Source organism: Branchiostoma belcheri, unplaced genomic scaffold (genome assembly GCF_001625305.1).
Source record: "Branchiostoma belcheri isolate BF01 breed outbred unplaced genomic scaffold, Haploidv18h27 scaffold1, whole genome shotgun sequence".
Lineage (NCBI taxonomy): Eukaryota > Metazoa > Chordata > Leptocardii > Amphioxiformes > Branchiostomatidae > Branchiostoma > Branchiostoma belcheri.
In genome coordinates, this window is record NW_017802379.1 from 3,329,825 (window position 1) to 3,349,987 (window position 20,163).

Below are 20,163 nucleotides of genomic sequence, written 5' to 3' on the forward strand. Positions count from 1 at the left end.
AAAAAAAAAGACTTTGTTTTCATTTTAAACAAATCCAAAATTCTTGACACTGACTTCCTTAGAAGATATTTTGTACGTCAGTAAATGCCTTTCTCAAAGCTGTAGGGAGTTCTTAAGGATTAAAAAAATTTAAAATCATTCAGTTTAACTTGCAAAGCTTTCTAATTTTTCACAAATGCCTCAAACTCAAAGGCAGAAATACTTATTGCAGCCAGCTTAAATCTTTGTTCCAAATATATGTACAATGTGCTAAAAATTAAAGCAGAAGCTGAAGAAAAAGAAGAGGTTGAAGACAGGATGTTGTAGTCACCCACGGGCCTGTGGTAGTCGACATTCGCACATAGATGTGCAGGTGCACTAGAGCCTGGAACCAAGGAGTCACCCAAACACAGGGAGAGAGAAGAAATGTTGAAAGATACATGACAGAAGAAATGATAGAGGAAAGAATGAGATGAGAAATACAAGAAAATTGTTGAGGAAAGTGAGAAGAGTGGATAAAACACAAAGTACAAAACATGTACATTAAGACAAAACATAAAAATGTGTATACAAGCTCTGTCTAAGGCACCATCAAAGTTCAGTAAAAATTGTGATCATATTCTTACCAGTCCTATCTTTTGTATTTTGTTCGGCTAATCTTTTGTATTAGCCGAACAAAACTTCTTCATGGAAATTGTAGTTGTTTATCAATTCATACTTGGCACCAACTACAGTCAAAATTTTTGAGCTCTTTGATATGAAAACATAATTGAAGTTCAGCTCATCAATATGTAAAACAATTGATGTATTACAAGATGTAGCCCAACCTGGCTGAGTCTGAGAGGTGTGTTTGTGCTGCATCCCTCCGTCACTTTTCTCAGGGTGTCTGTGAGCATGGTCCGCAGTTCTCCCGAGAAGCTGTAGAGAGTGTCGATCTTGGGCCACCACGGCATCGCTCTCTGTCGTTACACAAACAAAAGATGTCAACACTTTGGATGAAACACTATGAACAATTATTGACAAGTAATTGTCCACTTGAACTTGGATGGGACAAAACCCTGGTCTATCTATACTTCTTGACGCCTTTCCAACATTCTTAAAAAGGGATGGAAAACAAACTTTACAGACCTGTGTATAATAATGCCTCTAGATCTACCCGAGGCATTGCCAAAAATAAGTCCAAGGCCTTCCAAAAGCGTACAATGTAATACATATAGCCATCAGGCAATCCGACTCGTGGGGCTGGTACCTCAGGTGACACTGTGTTGTATTTTATTTATGTCGTACCCACCCAAGAAAACACGCATTTTAATGTGAAATGAGCCTGAATTTGGTGTACCTAAATCAAAATATGCAACAACATCAATTCCAACGTCTGAATCCAATATTCGAATTTTCAAAAGCGGTGCATGCACCTCAGGGCAAACATTCGAATGACTCTATGGAACATTTGGAAGCCAGTGTGATAACCAAATAGAACCCCGGGTTGTACCGCTAGTTATCACACAGGCTAGAACAGCCGTATTGAACTTTACCACAGCCCATGTATTACATAAAATGAAATACATGACATTTGTACATACAAACTTTCAGACATGAGAGCGTTGTTTCTCTGACCTGTGTTATAATCATGTGTAGAGATCTGACCAGGACAAAGTGGAAGGCTGGTGGGGCGTTGGGCTGTAGACAGGCCTTGAGATGGGAGTTGTTGTGGGGGTTGATGCGGAAACAGGACACGAAACAGTCAATCATCAGTTCGATATCTGCCATCTGGTACCCGGGACCTCGCGAGAACTGCTTGTGAGCGTTAAACAGCAGATTCTGAAAAAAAAAGTATCACATGCTGATCTTGATTACGTTATAAGTATATCAAACTAAAGTGTTTCCCTGGTTAAAGCTGAAGAAACAAAATTCATGGTGCTTTAAGTGTCAAGTATTTCAAATGTTTACCAACAAATCTGCCAAATACATTTGGACACTTTCTTACACATTATTTTGAAAACTTGCATTGTGGTTTTAAAATCAAGTGGAAATGTATCTTTTTTATACTCACTACACCTCTATATGTATAAGCCTATGTTCTTTCTTTTCAAATTCAAGTTTGACTTTTGGCCATCATATGGATTTAAGGTAAACATCCTGTCTGTAGTTTACAAATGTTATGTCTGCTACAGGCAAAATTCTAATGTAATGTTGATCCCACGAAAACAGTGAAATATCAGGATTTCACGCAGGCGCATTACGTTCTGCAAACGTGCTTGTCCTACCCACCTTGAGGTCTCCCAAGAGTGACTGGACTATAAAACACAAGACGGAGTTGTCCTGTCTGCTGATGTAGGTGGACGCCTTGCAGAGCTTGACGCAGGCGACAGCTGCGCTCTCTGTCAGGTGTTTTGGCACTCCCTGCCCACTCAGGGCCTTCTTCACGTGATCAATGAACAGACGTTTCTTCTGGTATCTCGGGTTGGACACTACGTTGGGGTCGTTACTAGCTATCTGTTGCAACAATGCCTGGAGGAAGGAAAATTCATATGGGTTACTAGCTGCTTGTTTCTTTGGTCAAAAAAGGTACAACATAACTTTAATCTCAGTAGTCAGCTGCAGGTTTCAAAGTCCAAACATACACAATTTGGTTTATTATAACCTCAAGCATTACAATCTAATGAAATTTCTTGGTCACTACAATGAAATCTAAGCCTACACTTTCCAGTACTAGGTAATACTTGATAGTTCAAGGCAGTTAATTTTTTGCATTCGCAGCTATTTAAACTTCATGGTAGGCAAATGAAAAGAGTTCATCACTGACAAGAAAAATGTATCAGTTATAGTGTGATGATTTTGCACATTGCACAAACTAGGTAGATAAAATCACAGGACTGTTTCAAGATCTACAGCACTGAGATTTGTAAGAAACACTTACAGGACATAGCACCAGCAGCATGATCTGTAGTGGCCACACGGCTGCCACCTTCCTCCTCGAGCCCTCCCCAGCAAAGGTGTCCAACAGATCAAACAACTTCTCTGCACACTCTGGGTGTGGAAAGGGAAAAAAAAGTCAGACATGCAGCTAAGAAATCTCTTCAATTTTCCATCACAGGAGAGCCCAGACTAATTATCATCAGTTCAGTTCCATTATTATATTTTGCCTCTCCATATCTCCAAGTTTCATTACATTGTATGTATTCATTACGTTTCATTACAATGAATGAAGACAGAAATATACCTCCAAACTGAATAAATTTGTTAATTTTTCCAGTATTATTACAATGTCATAATCTCTTTTCCATGTATTTCCAAAATCATAATCAATATAATCAATAAAAATTTCAATGTATTTAAAGTGCCTGATACAACATGATGAGGTGATAGCTGCTTTTAAAAGGTGAGGTAACAACAGTTGTCCCTCTCCTTGGTGCTGAATGCCATCAACTGACAATAGGCATACTAAATCTATGTCTTTGCCTTCATGGACTTGACTAAGGGCACTTTATCTTGGAAGTTCTTTCTAACTTAACCCTACTAGAGGTTATAGAAATCTAATAAAATCTCTTACTGTCCATAAAGGAGATTCACTGAAGTAATTTTCAAAATGTTTACAACAGCAAGCACAATGCTACCTTCTAGGTCTGGACTTGGTTTCTGATGAAGTTCTTGGAATTCCTCGGGATAATTTTCCAGGAGATTCCATATGGCCTAGACAAAAGGCAGAGAATCTAAGGTAAGGATCAACATTTACTGACTTCATTACACAATATCTCACTAATGTAATGGTTAGCATACATGGCCAAATCTACATACATACATGTACAACATCGGTGACTATACAATATTTGCTGTAACAGTCATGACAAATACAAGAAATGCTATAATTATTGTAATCATAAAAATGAATTCCTTCTACTTACATCAACCAAGTTCTCAATATACAAAATATGATAAAATACACTGCAGTGCTACAGACTAAAATGACTATATTCACAAGAACATAATACTGAACACAAGGATATACAGTTCTAACTACACACGTACATTGAATGATTAAGTCTGGAATAGAAAAAAAGACTTACTCTCTCTAGATTTGTGGCTAGCGCTATGTGTACTGACTTCTTCAGCTGCTTAAACTTCTGCACAGCTTCTGGGTCAACATAAGTCAATGGCCGTAAGGTCACAGTCCACACAGAAGGACACAAGCTTTCACACAACAATACAGGGAAAAGATTTTCTTACACTCCACAATTCTATTCTGCTTATTTAATATAGGTGTCTCAAATGATAATGTAAGAAAAAACCCAATCTGAATTTGGAGAAAAGCAAATATATATATTTCAACATATATTATTAATATATGTTGAAAGATATTGCTTTTCTCCAAATTCAGATTGGGTTTTTGTCTTACATTATCATTTGAGACATCTGTATCAAAATCGCTTTCAAAAACAACAATTACTTACATAATGCGAATCCATAACTGACTTATGAATCCTGTCTATAGTGGCCACCTGTCTGCTGTGACCGTTTTCTTTTAAGTCCCTTGAGTGGACACTACTTAGTACAATGTATCATCTTTAATCCATCTTACAGCATGAGCTAAGAAAAATGTCTTGTGACAATGTTTTTGTTAAACCGTGGTGCCTTACATCAGCCACTGCTGCCTGGATAGCCCAAAGTATCGCGATGTTGCAAATTCCCAATAAAATGAAATGAAATGTCTTGACATCTTTGCCTTACCTTGCAACAATCTGGTGAGACGGGACAGGTCAACGTTGATGTGCTGTATCAGCTCCAAATCGCTGATGTCTGGTGTGTCTTCACTACACACAGACAAGTTGTGGAGCCTGGGGAGAGAGAAGGAACGTTCACGCTTACCCAGCTCAAACATGGACTTTGAACGGACATCGCGTCTACTCCTCCAGATGTTTTTCAAGGACCCCTTTCTCATTTGAGAACAACACGTAGCCATTCTTAAGCACAAAGCAGGAATTCGTAGTTAGAAAACTGCACCTCTACAGCAGGACTTTAACAGTATAATGTACAGAGTGATGTTTTCAATATCCTGTCATGTTTGCCAATGATGGAAATACACAAACATTAGTAGGTACTGTCAGGGCAACTTCCGAGTAATGTTAAACATGAGTATGGTTCCATGTTTTATTCAAAACTTGAAAACATGAGGACTTGTTATTTTGTTATTCTACCAGGAACTATTTCTGTCCAGCAGTACCCTTCCCTGAAGTTACACTCAGATTTCAGGCCAACCAACTGCAAGGGCAATAAACTTACTAAGATTAACACTATAGCATATATGATGTAGCCTAACCAATTAAAACAGTAAAAATAGCGTTTATATAGATACAGTATGACTCAAAAGGTGTGTGGGTGGACTCTGGAGGATGAATAATCCTTCTGAAGTTAACATTTGCTTCCGTAGCTGTTTCCTTAGCTTTGTTGTCAGAGGAAGGACTCGAAACACTTCCTTTCCCTTCTTCTAATATCCTTCCCACGCCTTTTCAACTTTATGTTTAAGAGACGCAAAACATGTAAGACAAAAAGCCATCTAAGAACTCAATCCCTACTTCCAATCCAAATGTTGAGAATGGCTTAGTTTCTAAAGGAGAATATCTGCAATGAAGAAACTCTAATATCACTGATGCCTTTGAAATACGTCTTAAAAGCTGATATCTTGAAAAATTACCAAAAACATTAACATTTGAGTCTTGTTTTAATGAAAATCAGAGACATGTAGATCTAAAAAGGTTTCCTCTGTAATATTCTTTAATTCTTTGATGTACTGTACTTTGATAACTTGGAGAAAGGCCACCTGACAAGAATAAGGTAATGGTACTTCTGTTTTCAATAATAGCAAGCTTACATATCACATCAAAGAACATCTTTAAGTAAAAAACATATCTTAGTACTGTGGAAAATAAACCTTCCAATTTTTCTTATTTTTTAAATGATTAAAGTTTTGCCTATTTTAATATAGGATATATGTACTATAAGGGGAATAACATGACGCACATTGCCAAATAAAACTCTCCAGCCAGCCATCTGTGTACGATTGCTACACAAATAGCCTCTGTAACTATTACAGTCCATCCAACTTCATAGGCATGTGACGTGGTATTTATTTACACTTGGCTACTCAAAACAAAGAGCAAGACGCCCCCGCATGGTATTTTAGGTTCACCGTAAATGTTCAACATAGGCCAAGGTGAACATTTATTTAGAATGGGTTCTGCTTTTTACCCTCACTTCTCTAAAGATATCTGCTATTTTGGACTGAATGAATTTGCCTTAAAGCCAATAAAATTTTTGGTTCTTGGATTTTCCACTTCATTCTTTTTCTGATTTGAAACAAAAATGAAAAAAAAAGATCAAGAATCAACTTCTAATGCACATTTTGGCATCACCAGTTGGCAAAAGTCCTTGTTTCCTATTTACAATTTTTACAGTCACATGTATGTACATGTATTAATACATTTAGACTTGAAATTAATTGTTGGAAATTGTAGCTCCTGTAGTAGCATTTTTTTTCAACTGTTTGCTCCTAATTATTTCTAAAAATCCAAGAACTACTATAACAGTAACATTAAGTCAGTGTGGGCTTAAGAAATCTGATATGTGCTGGCTGTTTAATACACCACCATGAGAAAGTTTTCATTTTTTAATTGACATCTGCAGAGTCTCTCAAAATGTTCATCAATACAGGAAAGCAGGCCGGACATCCTGTTGGCGGTGCCGGATACACCGCTTCCTGTACATACTTACAGTTATTAATTATTAAATACCACTTTTCATATGCAATGGTTAGCAAATGGAAATGACTGATATTACACTTTAAAACAGGAACTGGGAGGGATATTGAGACAAAAACACAATGCTAGGTTTAACGAAATTATGTATAATTACATCAACTAGAAAGGTAACATTTGCAAAGCAAATGCATAATATTTACCTTCGCATATGGTCTGCCCTGTTAATTCTTACTCAAAGTCAAACACATTCATATATACGGTCAGACAGGGGTCTAAATCCCTCCTGCTACAAAATTGCAACATGATGTAAAAATAACCCAACACCAGTTACCATAGTGATAGCCATCTGGTTCAGGTTATTGACCTTATTGGTTTGGAGAAGAAGAAGAAGAGGAAACAGAGCAGAAACACTATGTTTCCTCCGGTAAACATAACACAAACATTGACATAGTATTTCATACAAATGAATACAGATCCAAACCTTGCAGAAATCCTGTTGAAGACTGCGTTGAAGTTGTTACAGCTAAGTGAAAAGAGAACTCGTGATGCGGATGCCTTCAGCTCGGATACCAGAGGACCTTCTTTCTGTAGATTTATGAACTGATATAAAAACATACAAAACTGTAGATTAGAAAACAATAAATCAGGTAAATGGTAGATTGTATTTTTTTATTATAAAATAAATTAATCATAATTGCTATTATTACTGTATTTTTTATCCAAAGAACATAAAATTTATAAAGAGAACAAATTCAATTGTGTAACTTTTATTAATTTTAACAATCATTGATATTGGTTTTCTCTCATAGCAATTTTTGTATACTGCTATTTGAAAATAGACATACTATAAAGAGAATAATTTCAAAATGTTGTTTTTGAGAAACTGAAAGTCAAATGTAATCAGGTGCAGGCCTGGTTCAAATTTGTGCCATTTTTTTTTTTTTCATCCTTTCCACAAAATGTTAGATAAGTGGTCTGCTCTTCACATGTCCCACAGGAAATGGACTTCTCATAATGGTGCTTCCTTCCTTTGACAGGAAGTACTAGGTGGTTACAAAGGCTGCATCAATTCCATATACTGTTTTGGGGTACTTTAGAATTTAAAGAAAAAAGTATATTTACCATTACAGACTAAGACTGGAAAAGATGTAGATGATATTTAACATCAAAGCAAAATTGAAGTATCAGATCCGACCATGTGGTTGTACAATCAGCGACATGGAAAGATACCAAAGATACTAAATCTACAGTAATGCCAATCAAGGAATAAAATGCATGTTCATTGGTCAGGACAAGACAAAGACTTTGATACTGTTTCTTATTACCTGACAGATCTCTGGTAGCAGCTGCTTGACCAGCATGGTTTCATCCAATCGGGAGGTGTCTTTTGGTTGCTATAAGGATTTAAAGACATTCTAAATAAGGTCATGAGTGCTCGTGGGGTACATGTAAGCCTCAAAGCCATTGGTTAATCCCAAAAGCCAAGGTAGTAAATTAACATAGCTATAAAACCAATTTCAATTTTTAAATGATGAAAAGTATATCTAACTAAATAATGTCTACATGGATACAAAGAAAGGAATATGTCTATACATGCATTTGTGATATACTTTGAGAATATGATTATACGTGTATGAGTCATCTTTATAATATGCTAAATGTATGGTCAGACCTAATGTTATTTGTATAGTACGTTTTCAAAACAACCTCATATTTTTGTTTAAAAACAAGTTACATCATATAGTAGAAACTAATGACGTCACTAAATCATTAGACAGTTACAAAACAACAAACCTTGGATAAATATATTCATAAGGTCTACAGACTAATCATCAAGTAGTCCACACACAACATAGGACATGCGGGTGGACATATACACCAAGGCAGGTATGTTAAACTCCTTTCCAAGAGTATATTACAACATTCGTGGAAATATTTTAGCCAAGCAAATAGTGGTAAACGTGCATGTTGGATGTCCTACCTAACAGATTTCTTGATAGTAAATATTTGGTAGCAAGACTATTTCTTCGCCATAGTATGATTAACCAAACAGCAAAGCATGGTCTCATCAAATTTTCAACAGGATTTTAAATCGGAATTTGTCCGATGTAACATACCAAATATGAATGAAAGGGTACAAGCTAGTCATCCCGCATTGAGGCAAAACTTGTCGCTTTTCCAAATAACTAACTATAACTGTAATAGTGCATTGTAGCTTTGCAAAGCACACCAAGTCACCCCCACTCTTCCCAATATGTGTACATGCATGTGTTGGGTTCTTTTAGTTTTACATGAGATTTGGCCTAAGGCTAACCCCAGTGTAGCTTCCCCCATATATACACCGGGCTACTGAGATATATGATCAAATAATGTTGTTTAGAACAACACGCAGAACATACTGCACATGCACGAAACCCGTGATGTATTGTGCATAGTACTTTGGCAAAACGTCTTGTATAAGGTTGTATTTCCCGTAGTTTCCAAATGTTATGTTGGAAAAGATGCAATGGTGACCAAACATCAAACAAAAACCGCGAAAAAACCTTCAGGCACAGTACATTCTGCAACCATAGAAGGTTGTGTTAGATACTTGCCCCCTCTAAGCAGTTCTCCAGTGTGTCCAGTATGATGAGCTGGGACTGATGTAGGTTCTTCTCCGCATCTGGACCACTGATTTTCTGGGGTAATGGGGGAGAACAACAATCTTTCATCATTATATGATCTCTAATGACTTACACTACTACAGTGACAATCTGTGAAGGATTGTGAAGAGCGTTTTGTATAGTCTGCTGCCATTTCCTGTCTTGTTCTTTGATTTGCCTGCATGTACATCTTGCCTTTGTTAGAAAAACGTCAGTGAGTGGGTGGTGAAAAACACTTAACCTACATCTTAAAAGTATGTTTTGCATTTATCATTATTTCCACTGCCTGAAGGACAACTCATTAAGACAATCAATATAATTATGCTTTTGACATTCTACTCGGTGATCTCTCCAAAATCATGTATAAAAATGCAGAATTTTGCTGAAGTATAACCTCTAAGTCACAAACTATTTGTTTTTCTTCAACTCTTTACCTGGTCTATATCCTAGCAGTAAGATATGTATTTTTTTACCAAAAACATTCCTTTTGCAGTCTTATAGCAGACCTAACATTCGAAAATATATGTTGGCTAGTCCTTACCATAGTAGAGAGGCTCTTGAGGATGTTGGTCAGCCCATTGATGACAATGGAAAACTTGTATCTGCTCACGTTGACCAGACACTCTTTGTTCATCTCAATGTGTAGCCGGGAGTGAGTGTTGTGTACTGGGTTCTTGACAGGCAACTGTGAACAAAAAAAAATTTGAAAAACAAAAAGTTATACATGTACTTCTGTATTTTCCCACTATATGTGCTTTTTAACTCCAAAATGTGTTGCACATTTACTTTAAGCAATTCTGTGGTATTTCTTGAACTTCTCAAATTGTATGAATGGATTTAGCTTCCTCAAAACTGAGACATGTAAAAGACATTCTGATCTCCCGGTCGATGAACCTTTCTTTCCCTTTGGTCTATTGACTTCTGACAAGACTGAATACATCTCGTTGTGTTTGGACCAGTGGGCGCTGCGTAACCAGTGACGCATGATCGGGGATTCAGTGGGCAACACTTCCTGTCACGGCTGGCACCACTTTCATGCCTCTTCCTCAGAAATTGAACATGGGTTCAGCAAAGTCGAGTTTCTGAACTCAACCACTCCTTTTGGAGTCAAGTACATCTAACACATCCTGTCGCTGATTCTATTTCTGTGTGCGTGAACACGATTTTTTACCCACGTGGCTCAAAACATCACCTGAATATGCAGGTAATTGGTGCAAGAGAAATTGTAAAGTAGTGCAGGTATTTCTGATGTCTACCTGCACCTAACCAGCACTTGTCCATGATAGACCAGCCTACCGCACTATATGATACTCGATAGCATAGTTGTGACTTGTGACCATATATGCCCTGTATTTATCATAGCAGCAATCCTCCAATACATTCAGTTGACAAGATTCCATATGATATGGACTGAAATCGCTAGGAGTGGCCATGGTGCAGGTAAACTTGTTGGGCAGGTAATATTGATTGTAAGTCGTTAATGTTAACCTGGCACAGATGAAAAAAAAAGTATTTTGATCCCTGAGTTAATTGCGGAACTATGTTACAAATTTTAACGTGTTTGCATGAATGAAACACTTCTATACAAGTACCGCTATCTATCTACAGAATTATTGCATTTCAAAGTTGTCAACAAGAGACCACATTTCTTTGAAAGGCGGCAAAAACATCCGGTGATTCCTGGAACTACAGAACAAGAAAGCATTCCGGATTTTCAAACATCTATACAGACTTTTGGTTTAACATTCAAACAATTTCAAACATCCTTAAAAGCAGACATACAATTCTATTAATAGCTCACCGAGAAATTCTTTTAAGACACTTTCATGCATGTACTACAAATGTATATAAATATCCCAAAAATTTTTTAACATTCAAATACGATTCATAATCATATTGTATTTCATGCATTTTATTACACCCACCCCATCCCCATTACTACCCAGCTTGACCTAATCATGATCACTACTACATATATTCAAGATTAAACTTAAAGCTTATATTATATTGTATTAGTCGTCTCATCATTAGTGACAAACCATATTAATAATTGTACATGCACTAAGTTGTTCCTAGTTCTGTTAAAAAGAAAACATGCTAAGTGAGGAACAAAATCATAAATCATTTTGTATATAGTTCCAAAAGGTTTAAGTCAAGTTTTTAAATCATTATCTATTTTTCCAAGGTTATGGCATAAGATAGCAGCTGCTGTACATGTTATAGAATCTCCATGCATGGAATAAGACAGAGCCTCCTATCGCTATCAGGTAACATTGCAGTCCCTTAACCCTATCCTACCTAATACATGTACATGTAATCTGTGCACCAAATTTCATATCTCAACATGAGAAGAATCAATATCAACATTTTACATTTAGATCTTTGAAAACGACCAATTAACTTGGTTTGGCTTTGGCCATTTTTTATACGATTGCAATTGGCTGTAACTGCTTTCATAGGCATTAATATATGCTTTTCAGTTTTCATCTTTTCTTTCTTTAAATTTTCACTTCTTGTTTCATATCCAAATAAAAAAGCTGAAATCGTTTACTTCCCCTTTTAACGATTAATTTACTTTTATTATAATCAGACTGCCTTCCATTTTTCAAATAAGTTTTAAGGAGAATAACTGAATCATACAGGTGTTGCTATTCCTTTATTTTGTTTAGTTCAAAATAGTTGTACAGGATATGGTAAATTCAATAAATTCACTGCACTCAAATTTTGCGGCAGGACATACATGCATGGTAAAAAGTAAGAATTTACAGTAATGTTAAACACAATGGAAGACAGTACTTACTTGTGGTGCAACAAGAATCATGAATGTAAAAAGCACCATGAAAATTTCAAAATTTACAGTAAAGTCATCAGGCATCAATGAACTATGGAAACAACTTATGGAAATGCCTTTCTATTTTTTATATCTTAACCTTTGAACGATAATTTTCTAGTTGCAATGTTCAATATTGTCATTCAAACCATTTAGATCGCTGAATCCATAATGCTTCAACAAGATCCAAGAACAATTTTGTCATTATGGTCAACAATTTATAACATTTACATGAATCTGTCAGTGTGTCCATAATTTGGAAATAGATATAATTGCTCTGAGACTCAATGACAGTGTCAATGTGTCTACATATTGTTGGCAAATTGCAGTTATGATCACGATTTGGCCAGAAAGCCTTCACTGTTATTGTCGTAATATGAATAAATTTTATCATTAACATCAATGAAAGTACATAGCACATAGATTGTATTTGGGGCTCTTTTAAACATCCATGTTGTACATATAGCTTGCAAACTGAGGATCAATTTTTTTTATGTATCCTTGTCAATGTTTAAATTATCACTTACAATTGTATATGTAGTAAATATGAATTGATAAATCCACATCTAAATGTTAGAAACTGCAGAATCTTCTCAAAAATATTCTGAACCAGACTTATCATGCATCACGGTCATAGATTCTGGAGGAAAAACTGTTATCAAAATACACACATTTACCCTGTATAATTCATTAATTATATATCTGACTAACCAGAAATTTGCTGAGTACTGTTATACAAATGCATAATGAATATCAGTCCATACATTGCAGTTCCCTAGAAGTTTTAATGATTTCTATTACTGTATCTATTTACCTTTACCATGGCATACAGAACAAACCTACACGTAGCACTTGCATTTTCTAGTTCCCTACAATGTAACAGTATAGCAATGTATGACTAACTAATCAATTGCTTGTAACTGCATCCTTGAATTTTTCTCTTCTTTTGCAAAATATTATACTTACTGTTAAACCATCAAAAGTCCTCAAAATAGTAGATTTCCTTTTCATTGGGTCCCAAAAATTCAATAAGGATAGGTCAGTCAACCCACTTGTTGTGGCAAATCATCATAAACAAATACAGGATGTAAGCATGCACTGATATTTTGATAACATTTAGATTCAGATCTATGGGTGACATGAATGAAAGATGGTTTCTAATTATAAACATCATACAATAATAACAGCATCGTGGCATTTATAGCATAAGAAATGGGAGATAAAGAGCAAGGTAGGTGAAATATGGGGATCGTACTGTATTATACATTGTAATTAGCTTTTACAATGTCTTAAAATCACCAAGTGACATGGTCACCACAAAATGCATTGCAGTCAATAAACACATAAAATTTCCATCATGCCAATTCTTTATTGAAATTGACAAAATCTGAAGAGAATGAATTGTTTTCTTTCTACATACATCCAAAATCTAAAATTCCACAATGGCCATCTCCTACATGCTATATTTTCTCAGTTATACAAAAATTAACAGAAAACATGTGAAATATTGCATTGGATAAAAATATTTTGGGAATGAAAATGCGATATCATAATTTGCATCAGACAAACTCATTGAAAAGCTGATGGTTTGTTAGGCTGTATTTATTGGTACCACAAAAATGGGAACAGATTGTATTTGCTGCGTTTGTAAATGTCATAGACATGAAATAATGTGACAAAATGTGCATCTCAACATCAACAGGATGAAGATTTTGTCATCCAGAATATTTTTCGTTTTGCCAGAAAAATTGTACATTGAGTATCTTTAATAGTGTTTTTCCATCCGCCCCCCTCCCCACATTAGGGGTGTGTCCGTTATCAATGAATGAACCCTGCCGTCCATTCATCCCTATAGCAGAGCACTGATCAATCATACTGCCAACCCGCCACCGCTAGAAACATAACGCCACAAACAGCAAAATCCTCCTCGGCATATCCCTTTCCTCTTCTCACTCTCATTTCAAAGGATTTCTGACATCAGAAGGGACAAATTTTTCACCATTTGTGAGGAATATATATGTATATACAGAAGCGCCATGCCCGCATGTTATATCTGAAAAGGGTTTGGGAGACGCAAAAATGGCAGACGATATTTTGCCGTCCCCTCGAACCCCAGTGCCCCAGGGTCTGGGAGGAATATTTCCGCTGCAGATTCTGTCAGAAAAGACGGTGGTAAACAGCCATGGGGTAAACAAAAGCCAGCGGAAGTCGGAGATTTTGGCGTTCTGCCTGGCAGAGCGGCGAAAGATGTTGGACAGAGATGTGGTGGTGGTTGGGGAAATTTTGTGCAGAAATTTCGGCCCTCTTTCTACACCATGTACGGTTCTGTAAGCGGAATCGTCACACGACAAGGGAAAATCTGCTCCGAAAAAAGGCCAGGGAGGTGGTCCCGAGAAATTCCACCAACACTAGGTGTGACACGAATCTCCAGAAAGGAAGGAAAGGGGTCGATATGGAAGATAATGACAGCCCTTCTTAGAAGATTTTGCAGCGCTGCGCGCCGGATCTTCACATCGAGCAGAGCAAAACATAGCAATACACGTGCCTTGCCAGACGTCTAGGAAGCGTGGATTACCTCAAGTTTGATACTGACCTGTTCATCGAATCGTGATATCACGGCCTGCACCCATTCCACAGGCTTCTGGGCTGCCATTTTCGGTTTTTGTGGTAAAATTTCACGGTTTGAGCTCGGGAATCAGCCCGTAAGGTCCGCCATGACACTTCTCACTTCTCCAGGTTCTAATCCACCGCTGCAAAACGCACCGCGGCCAATAAAACATCAGACGTCTCAAAAATATTCATTCCGTCATTATCTTAGACAAAAATTGATAAAAGTCGTAAGTCACGATCTCCGTACTTTCTAATCCCACGAGTGCGTCCCTTTTTAACAACTGATTCCCCTCACGTGGGTAGATTAGCTCGCAGGGGGTGTGTGGGTGCCCGTTTGCGTGGGCATGCGTTCAAAGTTTTTATTTACAAACTTTGCGCGCGCATGCGCTGCCTTTTCGGAAGTTGCATGCCTTATTTGGAAGTTCATACCTTTTGTTCATAATCCTATGCAATTGATACAAAAATATCAATGAAGTCTACGTTTATCACTGAATTTCAATGGGAGAAAAATTATGTAGTATTCTTTACATGATTCAAATACAGTATCAAGGTTGGGAACAAACTACAAGAACAGGTTGCACAAGAAAGCTTTACCTAAAACTTGCCAGGTGTTCTTTGCAAATGTTTTATAAAAAAAATTTTCTGAGCTACCTTCCATTTGCCCTCTCGCGCCTGTCTTGAATGTTGTGATATATATATTTAATATATATGATATATATGGGGTGGATACTGTAACTGTAAGTCTTGAAACGTTTGCAATGGTTATATGTTCACTTTACAATCTGACCTCTCCACCACAAATTCTCACACTGCAAATGGTACTAATTTTTGGTCAGTGCCCACTGCGAATTTACATCCCCTAAATTTATATGTATTACGGTAATCTTTAAGCCAATGGATGAGCAATGCACCATACCTTCATTGACCACAGCTATCAAAGATCTTTTATTCTCACGACAATCAAACTATAGATATATCAGGGATTGAATTTTTTTAAATTTTCAATTCTTTTGTACTACTAGTACTGCATCATCAGTGCTGAAAAGATGTCACAAAATAAGCCATTGATGACATGCAGTTATTTCACATGTTGATAGGAGTCTCTGCTCACTACATTTCAACAGGGGGGTCAACTTCAAAGTTCCTTTTGTACAAACAAGATGATATGTTTTATTTCTCAATTGTATTGTATATGCCAGTCTAGACACATTCAATCATATTCTATATGTCTAGTTGCATGTGAGTGTATAGAAAACACCAAGTCATATCTTCTTTAATGTATCATTCTACAGCTCCCTTATAAGTTGGAGTAGTTGTTGATGACTTGTTCTAAGGTGGCAAAACTGTCTAAAAAGTCTTCCTCTGCTATTCCATACTTCAGGTACTGGTGAACATACGCCCTAGACGCAAACATGTTCCAAGCCTTCCCCACGAGAACGCCCAAAGGACCGACAGGTGATTGGCTATTGCTTAGCAACGACGCGTACTTCTCGTAGCTGTGGAAGGGTCGTGGTTGGTGGAAGACGGAGAACGCTGCATCACGCGGTACCCAGGAGCTGTAGAGGCGCGGATCCGAGAAGGGGGAGGTGTCAGCGGTCTCGCACTGTTTCCCGCGAAGGAACAGAACGTTTGCAAGGGAGGAGGTGAAGTCGCCAGACGACAACCTTCGGTCACGCGACTGAACTTTGACCTGCCAGTCAACACCTGCAGAAGGACAAAAATAGCAAACATCTCATGTCAAATTCAGAAAGTTGGAAACAATTGTAGAAATTATTCAGAGTCAGACACAAATTCAGAAACTGTAAATATCATTGTGACCATAAAACGTCTACTTCTTCAAAACTGAAGAAGTAGAATTTACATCATTTTACCACATAGTCCACTGCACTTAAATTTTGCTATATTAGTTTGTGATACATTTGCAGTTGAGTTGTGAGATGACTTTGTATTATTAGAGACTAAAAGAGATCTGCACACTTAATTAAAAAAACACTGCAAATATTTCAGGATTTACAGTACCTGTTTCAACTATTCCCACTAATGATAGCTGGAAACTTGTGACTCATAGGTCAATGCCCGCAATCTATAATACATGTCAGCTTCCTGTGTCGTAAATTACTTCAGGATATTCTTAGAAGTCTCCTGGTCCTAATGCCAATTAGGATCCGGAGCTGTGTACATGTATGCAGACTTTGATACAATACCTCTCAGTGATTGTTTTTAACAAGAGAGTTAGCTGGAATATTTCTAATCTAAGAAAGGAAGGCTTTATTTCAAGTAGAAGGCCATTGTATGATATTGCATGCCAACAATAGCATTACCCAGGTTCAAAATTTTTCAGCAAACCCCTAGGACTGATGTAATTTTAGCACTAGAGAAAAAGCCCTGATTACATTTCCATGTCAAGCCTGTGGGGAGTTTGGATTGCACATGGGGGTATTTTTAGCCCCTTATTGTCTGGGATAATGAATAAAGCCTATTATTAAAGGAGGCTCACCTTCTTCCATCCCAGCGTTTGCAATCAGCATTTGCCTCAGGTGCTTCAGTAGTCCCGGCCAGGTGAACGAACTGAAGGCCAATGCCCTCTCTGATGTATGTGGAATGGTCCTGACATTCAGTAGTTTGTACTGGGGGTCAGGAACCAAACGTTCTAGTAACTCTCCAGGTAAGTTGGTCCTACAGCAGTCTGCAGATGTTGCAGGCTGGAGAACACTTGCTAACTCCTGACTTATAACCGAGTTGATGTCTTGAAATGATATGTTCTTGATGCTAAGAAGTTGGGAGCAGATCTTGTGGAGGTTGTCGTTTTCGAAGATGATGATGGCGTCTGATGATTGGTACAAGTGCGATAGCGTCAGCGCTGCGTTGAAGTTCTGCACAATAACCTCTCCCGTACCGTACGGCCACACGATTTGGTTCACGAGAAAGGAGTGCGGGTACTCTTCGCGTAGACACTCGGTGAGGTATGCACCCACTCCAGATCCTGTACCCCCCGCGAGACTCATTAATGACAGAAACCCTCCGAATCTGTCGCATTTCTCCACCTCATGCTGAACAATGTCCATGACGGCATCCCGTGCCTGAGGTCCGTGGTGACTGTAGCCGTGAGCCCAGTTGTTACCAGACCCACGTTTTTGACAGAACTGCGCCTTTTCACAGTAATGCCACTTTCCTGACTTCTTTGCTTCCTACAAAAAATAAAAATCACAGGTACAAGACATCACACCTAGTTCAAGTCCAAGCTACTTAAGCTACATCAGACTAAGTCCATGAATAGACTGCCAGTTACAAATAAAATCTACATTAAGGGCTGATATTCAAATTGGTTTGAAAATTGGAATTTGGAAATTAGAAAACAAAACGTGGGACTTTTTATTATGAGAGGTTTTAAAACTAATAGTGGACCTCATAGAGTCATACAAGGCAATAAAATAATTGTCATGTATCGTTATCATTTTGATGATCATTATGAAGGTAAGAATGAGAAAGTACCTGGATAGTCTGTTGGATGACTTTTGGTTCCATGTCGACCATGACAGCACGAGCTGTGGGTGTCACCTGCTGGCTGCAGGACATCCTTGTCTCACCAGAGGGCTCTTCTGCATTGAAGAACCTGTAGCAGGAGTATGAGGAAGGGAACCGAAAGACTATAAATGTATTTCCAAATGCATATTATGACCTAGGATTTTTAAAGCATTGACATGAGGTAGATACTTGTGAATAATTGTTTTCCACTGTTAATGTTACAGTATGAAATGCTTGCTAGTACATTTATCAATTTACTTTTAGCCTGCTTCTGAAATGCCTGTAAGTGTGACACACTCCAGATGGGCATGTTGGGGGTTGTAGCTGATCAAGGCCTGACCAGCTTTCTGTCTGTCATGCTACAGTCACACTCCAAACTGATGCCCTGGCGGGTAGTTCACAGACTGGGAAGCATAATTTATGGGCCCCTTACAAAAATGAAAAAAAAAAAAAACCTACCCTGCAGAGCATTGGTTAGGAAGTGTGATTGTGGTATTACAAAATCATCTACAAAATATTCTATATTTCAGCAGTTCACATGTGTCTAAAATGTTGTCACAAGTTCAAGTACAAATTCAGCTCACCTTTCAAGAACTGCATCTTGGTACAGAGTGTTCTCCTTTTTGGTACAGCCGAGGCCGCCTTTTCCGTACGCGTCTTCCAGTACGGTAGTAAACAGCTGCCCTCCTATCTGATTACCACACTGTCCCAGCTGTACAGTAACTAAGGACATCGTGGCTCTGTCTCAACTTTCAAAACGAAGATTTCGTAAACTAAAACTTTCCTTGAAGCCCCCCTCCCCCACAACTTACAAGTTACATTTGCAGTACCATGAAAGGATGTTGTGTCGCAAATAAGCGTTCAATCAAGGCCTAGAGTTAAAATACAAAGAATTGTATCGTCATTGGGCGATTCTAGAGTGAAATACACGTTTTGAACCAGTTTTTAGGCGACAAAACAACTTTCGATGAAAATTCAAACTAGGGCGCCGCCATTGAAATCCCATCATGCACCAGAGCACATGGTCAATTCCATTTTTAACAGGGGGTAGAACAAATGAATTTAGCGTTCGTAATATAAGAAAAAGTGGGAAATGCGAGATATGATCAAACAGCGTGGATAAAATATAACTCCCGATAAATTATCCAGTGGATTTGATTTTCTTTCAACCCAAAGTCAACGAAACCATACTTACCGATGCTATATTGCCATTGTGTTGACATTCCGATTCACAGAAAGGTGTGAATTAGTTGAAGGGTGGGTTTACCACGCCCAGAGGTGGGACACTAATAATCATCCATTGTTAACAGAGTAAAGGAAAGTCCATAAACGCCCTACTGGTGTCCGCTAAACAATAAAAGGGCGTTTAATACACATCTGCGAAAAATTAATACTCCCGTCTAGACGTCTATTATGGTCTATTATCCTGACCAAGGAGTGCGGCATTCAAGCTGCTTTATCTAGCACGGTCCTTGTAATACTAGTTACCACGGGTGCTGAAAAATCAAGTAATAGTACAGAGAATAAAATGTAAAATATACCACAAGGTCCTGACAATCTTTTAAAGCAGGGGCCGTAAACTTTTGTCCTCTTAGTCATACTTCGAAAGAATGTCTTGAGCTAGTTGAGCACCTTGATACCTGAAGTGTACGTACCTCAGAAATCACTGATGATGCATTATTTAGATCTCTTTGAATTTATCGTTGTCATTTTGTTTTGCTTTTGTAAGTTTGTTTGTTTGTTTGTTCTAATTTGGCGGTATATTATGATCTATTACATAAATAGTGGGGGTATCATGAGAGTAGATGTGAGACGTTCGAAG

At 37.7% G+C, this 20,163-nt stretch overlaps 2 protein-coding genes across 2 annotated transcripts in view; both read right to left on the minus strand.

Moving 5' to 3' along the window:
* Positions 1-15,327, minus strand: part of LOC109465021 (neurofibromin-like) — a 48,214-nt gene extending 32,887 nt beyond the window's left edge. The window contains 12 exon segments of the mRNA XM_019762148.1: positions 807-938; positions 1,597-1,800; positions 2,251-2,490; positions 2,900-3,009; positions 3,597-3,672; positions 4,047-4,114; positions 4,708-4,814; positions 7,216-7,334; positions 8,060-8,128; positions 9,329-9,412; positions 9,918-10,061; positions 14,800-15,327. Of these exon segments, the coding sequence (XP_019617707.1) occupies positions 807-938; positions 1,597-1,800; positions 2,251-2,490; positions 2,900-3,009; positions 3,597-3,672; positions 4,047-4,114; positions 4,708-4,814; positions 7,216-7,334; positions 8,060-8,128; positions 9,329-9,412; positions 9,918-10,061; positions 14,800-14,859 (1,413 nt within the window). The 5' untranslated portion in view covers positions 14,860-15,327.
* Positions 15,328-15,544: 217 nt separating this feature from the next.
* Positions 15,545-19,074, minus strand: LOC109465010 (tubulin delta chain-like). Its single transcript, XM_019762137.1, has 4 exons — positions 18,926-19,074; positions 18,309-18,429; positions 17,314-18,004; positions 15,545-16,520 (listed from the first exon to the last, which is right to left on the minus strand). The coding sequence occupies exons 1-4, from the start codon at positions 19,072-19,074 to the stop codon at positions 16,114-16,116; spliced, it is 1,368 nt and encodes a 455-aa protein (XP_019617696.1). The 3' UTR covers positions 15,545-16,113.
* Between the last annotated feature and the right edge of the window lie 1,089 nt (positions 19,075-20,163).